General features: G+C 41.7%; 1 protein-coding gene across 1 annotated transcript; it reads left to right on the forward strand.

Moving 5' to 3' along the window:
• Positions 1-1,260: 1,260 nt before the first annotated feature.
• LOC144494664 (cryptic protein-like) lies at positions 1,261-8,076 on the forward strand. The gene is made up of 6 exons (XM_078213867.1): positions 1,261-1,283; positions 1,368-1,414; positions 1,508-1,678; positions 2,329-2,443; positions 2,527-2,639; positions 7,123-8,076. The coding sequence occupies exons 1-6, from the start codon at positions 1,261-1,263 to the stop codon at positions 7,233-7,235; spliced, it is 582 nt and encodes a 193-aa protein (XP_078069993.1). The 3' UTR covers positions 7,236-8,076.
• Positions 8,077-8,759: the final 683 nt, after the last annotated feature.

The following is an 8,759-nucleotide window of genomic DNA, read 5'->3' on the forward strand; positions in this document are numbered from 1 at the left end:
ACATATTTACCCCACCAGTTGCCCTGACACTAAGGGGCAATTTAACATGGCCAATCAACCTCACTTGCACATCTTTGGACTGTGGGAGGAAACCGGAGCACCCGAAGGAAACCCACGCAGACACGGGGAGAACGTGCAACCTCCACCCAGACAGTGACCCAAGTTGGGAATTGAACCCAGGTCCGTGCTGCTGTGAGGCGGCAGTGCTAACCACTGTGCCACCACGCCAGCCTTTATTTTAGATAAACTGATGAAAATAAATCCAGAGTCTGTCTGTGATTAAATCAATGAAGGTTAAAGGCCCATCACCACAGCAATTATGTTTCCTCCTTGGTGTTGGCCACACACTGAAAAAAGTCATTCATTTTTATCGGCACTAATTTATTTCCACTATTATGGGTTGATTTTGAACATAATGCCCAAGAGCATTGAATGGTGACAATTGAAAAAGACAATTATCTTATATACCCAGATCAGCAGCAGCATTACGCTAAATCAGAGGAGGGTTGCAAATAACTGATTAAATTATCCCCAGCAAAGGGATTAAGAACATTAAAGACAATGACAAAATAAATAGAGATAGCGAGTAACATATCCCCAATTACAAGACTTGATTAAATTGACTGAGGAAAGTGACAACTATGTAACTGGAAGTTAAAAGGTATACGGTGTAAATGGAATTAAACTATCAATACTTGCGTTGCACCGTGGTCTCTACCCGAAAGCAGTCAAATTGTAAACCCTGATATCATCTTTTGCGTGCTGAAGAAATATTTGCATATTTCTTATTTAAATGTCACGTCAAACATTATTCTCTATTCAGAAAATTATGAAATACTGGCTCTTATAAACGAATGAAAAGATGTCATGATCAAAAAATACCAACTTTCGGTTTCAATATAAAATTGCGGTTTGTGTGGGCACTTGGTAAGAAAATGGAAACCATTTAAGGCAGAATTACTTTTTTTGCAACGAGAAAGGAAGGAATGTCATGCTGGGAGGAGACATAATTATCAGTGAATTGGTTCTTATCTTTTGTCCTTCAAGCAGGTTGTCGAATATGAATTGTGTTCTTAATTGGATGCAGAAGTTGGTATTTAAGGTGCGCTGTTGGGAAGGTGGAGGTGAGAATGACCTGATAATTGTTGATGGGGTCTGTGTTGGTGACTGTCTGGAGCTTGGGTCAGATCATTGTTCTCCAGATTCCACATTCAAAACCAGAAACAAGTTGTGTGATTGTCTGTTCTTTAATGTGAAATAATGACATTTTCAGCAGTTACTCGGTAAGTTTGTATCTTTTTCAAACGACAATAAAACCTTAACCATGGTTGGATTTGAGTTAGTAATCTTGCCCCTGCTTTTTGCAGGTATCTTCTAGTGTTTTTCCTCTTCCAGGCTGCCAGCTTTGGGAATGGTAAGTGACCCGTGGAGCTCTTGTCTGCTGATCAATTTACTATATCGACTAGAACCTATTTCAGCCGACCACATTCTGTATTGTCCGTTTCAGATTGTGGAGCTGACCGGAGTTGTGAGCGACAGATTGCAAAATCCACTTTTCAAAAACCACTTGGCAAAAGCCCCGAATCTTTAACTGAATTTAAGAGACTCAACGGCGGGCATCAAGAACCGAATTCCTCCGAGACTGCCAACATCATTCGCTTCGTTGGCTTGACAGAGAGTAAGTTGTATGCTTGTTATAAGTCGGGTTTGAGCCTCCTTCGACTATCTTTCTGTTTAGAAACCGGTAAATTGTTAACATTTAAGGTCTAAATTTAATGTTCCAGTAAATCTGTATTGTCTTTCCAAAATCAAATAGTAAACAGGTTTATCTGGAAATAAAAACCGAATTCTCAGTTTTCAAACCTCATTCTTATTTTAACTTTTGTAATGGTTATTGCAAAACGCTTTAGTTTCTTTACCTAGATTTTGAATGTTGCCGTACTAACTCAGCAGAATGTGTATAGGGATAGGGTGCATTAGTGCAATGGATCTATTTAACTTCCTGATTGTCCAGCCAGTGACATTTTGTAAGTATATTGCTCATTTATGTATGGATGCAGTGTTAATGTTTAATGGTTGTGAAGTGTTATGGTCCTTTTTCTAATAAAGAACTGCACTTATTACACTTTAAATGCTGCTGCCTCAGGATTTATTCTCCAACATGGTATTTCTGCTTAATCCAACATTGAGGTGCAGCACATAATCTGTTAAGTGGTTTTGGCTTTACAGCATAGTCTATATATTATATAACTGAGCTATTGGCCTTGATTCTAGCTTGCTTGCTACTTTGTAGAGATTTTTGAATTAATTTGTGTTCTTGGCCTCCAGGCAGGACCCTGGATAGGAATTGCTGCAGGAATGGTGGAACATGCATTCTGGGCAGTTTCTGTGCTTGTCCAATTCACTTTATTGGGCGATACTGTGAGCTGGATGAGCGCCTTAAGTAAGAAGATATTTCTCATGTCGTTTTCAAATTTATGTAGTGTTGTGCTAATTGGACTAAATTGTTTGTCATGTCATTGGCAGGGACTGTGGCAAATTTAAAGATGGCCAGTGGGTTTTAAAGCGTTGTACGTGGTGTATGTGTAGCTATGGGAGTCTACACTGCATTGGAGCATTTGGGAAGGTTGAGGATTGTGGTAAGTGAAAATTAGCTTGTGAAGCCTAGGGTGGTGGAACTGGTATGGGTGCTGCAAATATCTCGCTATCAGTAGAAAGAGGCCACCTGGCCCATTAGTCTGCATCGACTGTCCAAAAGCAACCCATCCAGGCCCTCCTGTCTGCCCTATCCCCTTAACCCTGTGCACTTGCCATGGCTAATCCACCTTACCGACACATCTTTGGACGCTAAGGAGCAATTTAGCAAGACCAATCCACCTCACCTGCTCTGTCAGAGTTGGTGCAGACTTGATGGGCTGACTGGTCTTCTGCACTGTGGGATTCTGATTTTTGGGGAATGGGGAAGAAACCCATGCAGACATGGGGCTAATGTGCAAACTCAGACATCCAAGGCCACAGTTGAACCTAGGTCCCTGGCACTCAACCAGCAACACCAATCACTGTGCTACCCTAAAAATAACTTGGTTTCACCATCTGCCATTATGGGATTCAAACCTGGGCCTTGAGATTTCGTCCCAGTGACGAATACCACTATGCCACCACCTCCTGCATATAAAGTGCATCCAGCACTTTGTCCGAATACCTATTTGCACAAGTCCAAACTCTAAATAATAGGTGCCAGCAAGTTATATATTCACTTTCTACCAATATTCTCCTTTTTAATTCTGAAGGGATTTTTCCACTGGGGTATAATTCCATAGACACTAGCTGTCTTTCAGTTCTTTCAAATGGCAATTGTTCTGTGCAAGCCTAAGCAGTAAGTGACTTAGAATCTCCAACAGCAGAAGGACGTGTATTCAGTGAGTCATTCAGCTCCCCTTGGTTCACTGTGGCTGAAAGGTCTTGACAGTGGCCTTCCCCATTGTACCTCTAGTGGCTGCCCCAAGCTTTAGTGCATCCTTCAGCATGCAGTCACAAGCTTTGGAATGTGTCAGTCTGCAACACTCGTTCAAGGACAGCTTCTTGCACTGGAAGACCAACAAGAAGTTTTGGGCAGACCAAAGAGCATCTTTCGCTGAGTTGAAGATCTTCCAGCAACAGCTGATGTTTATCTGTGTCCCTGGGAACAGCCCATAGAATCATAGAAATCCTACAGTGCAGAGAAAGGCCATCTGGCCCATCGTGTCTGCACCACCACAATCCCACCCAGGCCCTGCCCCCATATCCCTATGCATTTACCTGCTGATCTCTCTAACCTATGCATCTCAGGACAGACACTAAGGGGCAATTTTCTTTAGCAAAGCCAATCAACCTAACCTGCAGATCTTTGGACTGCAGGAGGAAACCAGAGCACCCAGAGGAAACCCACACAGACACTAGGAGAATGTGCAAACTCAACAGTGACCCAAGTCGGGAATCGAACCCAGGTCCCTGAAGCTGTGAAGCAGCAGTGCTAACCACTGCTACTGTTCTGCACAGCTGCTCAGGATGAACCTCAACAAAAATTACCCCTCTCTTGCAACCTACTTTGCAAAGGCACATTCCATAAGGTGCACAATGGTCCCCCCTTCACTATCACTAAGGGCAACATGCAGATGGGGTGAGACTCGGGGCTTTTAGGAAGGATCTGGCAGAGGGCCTTTCTCGCCACCAGTCAAGCTACATTTTGGTGCTGTTTTGAAAGTTCCAGTGATGACAGTCTGTTCAGGCTACCATCTGACAGGATCCATCATCCTGTTTTCTGTAGACCTCTAGAATGTTGCATGCAGACCACTGCCTGATGGACTTGTGGTCAAGTGTTCTTCTGCATAAACTTTTCCACATTTGGACAGGTGGTACGGCAAGGTCCAACTACTTGGAGCATTCCACAGCAGTGGTCAGACCCATCCTTCACAACACTGATCTACACACAGCCTAATGCAGCCACCTCCCACTGATCCATTATTGTGGCCGTTAACTGGGCTTGCCCAGTTAACAAAGAACAGTCTCATTCAAATACATCTTGTCTAAATCTAAACTGTTTTAATCACTTGGATATGTTCACACACACTTAGACTATGACTAAATCTGACTCATTGCTAATTTTAATATGGCATAGCATCTTGTTGACACAAGAACATAGTCTGCTTATTCTCCCTCAGTGCTTTTATGATGTGCTTGTCTAATCTCTACATTTATGCAATCTACCATTGCATCTGCTACATTTACCCCCACCCCCAGATACTGGAAAATCCCAAGTGTCCCTCTAATCCCTGGTTTAAATAGGCCTTTAATGACTGCCTGCTCGCCTTGTGGAGCAGCTTTAACCTGTCTTTCTGCTTCAATGTTTTGTGCTCCTGTTTTAATTACTACTTGAAGTTGTCAATGTATTTGACTTACTGACTTTTAATCTCTTTTCTCACATTTATACAAACTTTCCATGAGCCCTTGTTTAGAGTCCTTGTATCATTCCACGTGGACCATTCTGAGTCTCAGCAATGACATTTGGTGGTATTGAAAGATCATTGGTGGTAAATTGGATCTTGTCCATGTTTTCAAGCAAGTGCCACTAGATAATGAGCAGTAGAAATCCTGGTGATGCTCCATCTGCAACACCCTCTTTCTCTGCTCACTGAGGTGACTGAAGTCAGTTGGTCTATGCTGAAACTGGTTAGCTTGATGAGGCCAGCTCTCAAATGGTCTGTTAATCCATCTGTGATGAGTTGCTGTCCTGAACTACAGCTTGCATTTTTATAGATTTTTTAAAAGATAAAATGTCCCAAGCAGTGTGTCACAGGAGTATGAGCCCTGGTGGAAAGGTTATTGGGTGATCACCAGGACTTTATACAAGTTGGGGGGGGGGGGGGGGGAGAAATAGTTTTGATGCCAGACACATTGGGACAGATCAAAATATTGGCGAAAGAGTTGATTTTGAGGAACAATTTGGGAGGAAAGATTTAGGGTGGGAATTCCAGAGCTTAAGGTCCAGGCAACTGAAGGCCCATGTGCCAAAATGATGGGTTGACCATCAGGGAAGAGCAAGAATATCTTGGACTGTTGGAATGCCTGAGGCAATAGACAGTTCTGCTGGACACAGAAAATACAGGTCGGCAAGCACAGGAGTGATGGATAAATGGGGCTTGGACTGAGTATGTGCACAAGATGTTTGGCTGAGCTCGTACAGTGGAAGATGGAAAGCTACTCGGGAAATGAACAACAAGCTCTAAGCCTGGAAGTGAAAAGGCATATGGATGAGGGTACAGAAAACATGAGCAGGATGGAGTTGGGGTGGCTAGGGAACAGTTTGTGACAGGGATCAAAGACAATGGCATCCCTTAGCTGGACTGTTCATCCAGTTTTTATGTCACTTGTATGACAAATCAAAGCAGAGGTGTTGGTAAAGCTGCAGTCCATAATGTGGGACCTGCTTGTGTTCAGGAAATCTATCGAACAACATGGAGGGGGCAAGGATGGATCCTGAAGGAGTTTGGTAGTTGTGTAAATGGGAAGAGATGCCATAGGAAGTGATTCCCTGGTTACAGCTGGTTCCATTATTATCTGTACAAGTGAGAACAGTCCAATCCAGCTGGACAATGGGAGAAGGTAGTGTGGTTTATCATGCCAAAGATTGGAGGCCAGTTGAGAAAGGTTAGTTTATAACTTGTCATTAGGGAAGATGGTGGTCAAGACTATGTTTAAGTTGATGACTCGAAGGGGCAGGGCAGACAGTATTTGAAAAGTGAGCTGTTAACTGGGGTGGGGGAGGAGATGGGAGGAAGAATTATAGAAAATGCTTTAAATAGTGAGTCTCTCTCAGCATCTGCGGAGAGTTAACATTTCAGGCCAGTGACCTTTCATTGAAATGGAGGGTGCTGCCAGACCTTTTACCAAAATTTTCAATTTCTAGCATCTGCAATATTTTGCTTTTCATTTGTGCAGTGATTTTTTTTTTGGTTAAAAATCCTAATTGAGAAACCGAAAGAGAAAATGCTGGAAAACCTTAGCAGGTCTGACAGCATCTGTAAGGGGAGAAAGGAGCTGATGTTTTGAGCCCAAATGACACTTTGTCAAAGCCCTGTGTATCAGCTTTGACAAAAGGTCTTCTGGACTCAATCGGCTCTTTCACCTCACAGATGTTGCCAGGTCTGCTGAGATTTTCCAGTGTTTTCTTTGGGTTTCAGATTCCAGCATCGCAGTAATTTGCTTTTATCCTAAAGTTTTGGTTTGCAAATAAACCATGACACCTATCAATGAATGGAACTAAATTCACTGCCCCTCCCCCAAGGATATTTGATATGCATAGTTTCAGAAGTGCTTCCTACTGTTTTAGGAAATGGTTCCTTCCTGGTCTCCTGTCCAGACTTGCTTGATGGCTGCTATTTTCTATTCTGTCAGATGGTTTGACTGTTGCAAACCTCATTAGCCTGATAATTTACATGAAAATGCAACACTAGGAAAAATTGTCTAGCATCATTGACCTATTAGTTATGAATGTTTCCAATTGACCTGAACCTATGCAGAAATACTTTGTTCTCCAATCCTTGCATGTTAAACAAGTGACATCTCATTATTTTTACATTCTAGATCCAGACCAGGATGATTACTATGAGACATTGACTGCTGATGCCTCTGGCCTGATCCCAACAAGATCCCTGCTGCTGTCTGTGATGTGTGTTGCCATAGCATTTGTACTATGAATCTCATAGAATTTATACAACACAAAATATTTAATAGACACATTGGCAGGCCCTTGGCTATGTGGTTGCTTCATTTGGTGGAAATTTCTCCGTCTCCTTAGACACCATCAATCATTTCTAGCACATGATGCAAGTGACTTAATTCGAAAGGCTATATGGTGAGTTTTGACAAACTACTCAATACAACACCAAAGTCTTGTAACATATTCACCTGTGTCCACACTGGTATTTCCTGTACTTGGGGCTGGATAATCCCCAAGTATTTGGAATCCTGACTTTCCCATTGCTGCTCTTCTCCCTCCACCATCCTGAACAATGTGAAGCCAAATTTAGCACTGATTGCAAGGCTGGTGGAGGTTGCAAAGATTAGAACCATCCTGAAATGATGTTTTGCCAGTCTGAATTAATTTCTTCCCTCCCTGCCCCTGGAATATTGTGCAATGGTCATGTAAGTACTCTAAAATGTTATGCAACAGCTCTGATTTTCTAATGTGGCGAAAAAATGTTCAGTTGCAGACAATGCATGTCTTTATGTAAAGCTGTTTCTGTGTAGTATATTGTTAGCCTTATTCAATTTTGTACTGAGATCAGAAATCAATATCAATACTTTGTAAAGCAGGGCCATATGAAAGCCACTTCACTGAAGTTGGAAAATAACTTTCAGTGGAACATTTAAGTACAAATTAGATGTAAATACTTCCAATGCCGCAAATGTTAGTTTTAACTTGTAAATCTTTTATCAGTTTTAATTAGTATGTTGCTAATTTTTTCTGTGAATGGTTTGTTTTAATGTCTGGCAGTAAAGCCAGAAATAAGATGCAATTAAACGTCATTCCTATCTACATTTACTTGGAGCTGAAAGTTGTTTTCTGGGGATGTCTAGTTGTGCCTGAAGATGGGGCAGTCCTTCAGTCTTGATTTGAGTGTAAAAATAAATAGGCAGCGATAGACAAAGTATTGCTGCCATCTAGTGGATGATTGATCTTCCTCAGTCCAGCCAAATGATCTCACTTTCTCATTTTTAAAAACTACAAATACTCAGTGGGTCTGGCAGTATCTGTGGAGAGAAACACTTCCAGTTGAGGCCTTTTATCATAACTCCACTTTTCATATTTTTTGTATTTAAAGGCAGAAAATATTTAACTTTCTAGTGCTGTGTTGGACACTAGTCTGGATCACAGAAGTACAACACTTGTGGTAATTCAAAAACCAACCTGTGTCTGGAGCCTTACAATTTGTATCTTAGTGTTTAAGTTATATTGGGGAAATGTCTTCCCAAAAATTCAATTTCACTGATTTTTATTTTGGTTTTTGCACTAGGATAGAATAAATAGAACTTCCTAGGAATATCAAATGTTAAGGTCAACTATGCCATGGTTAATACAAGCTGAAGACCCTTTGCACCCACGACTGAATAATATGACAAACTTCCAGTGGAGTAAATTGTCTACTGTAAATCAGGGACAGTCTGGAGTTACTGACAGCAAACAGAGCCTTTCATCTGTTTGCATGCAGGCAGGATTA

This window comes from Mustelus asterias, chromosome 6, assembly GCF_964213995.1.
Source record: "Mustelus asterias chromosome 6, sMusAst1.hap1.1, whole genome shotgun sequence".
NCBI classification, from domain to species: Eukaryota; Metazoa; Chordata; class Chondrichthyes; order Carcharhiniformes; family Triakidae; genus Mustelus; species Mustelus asterias.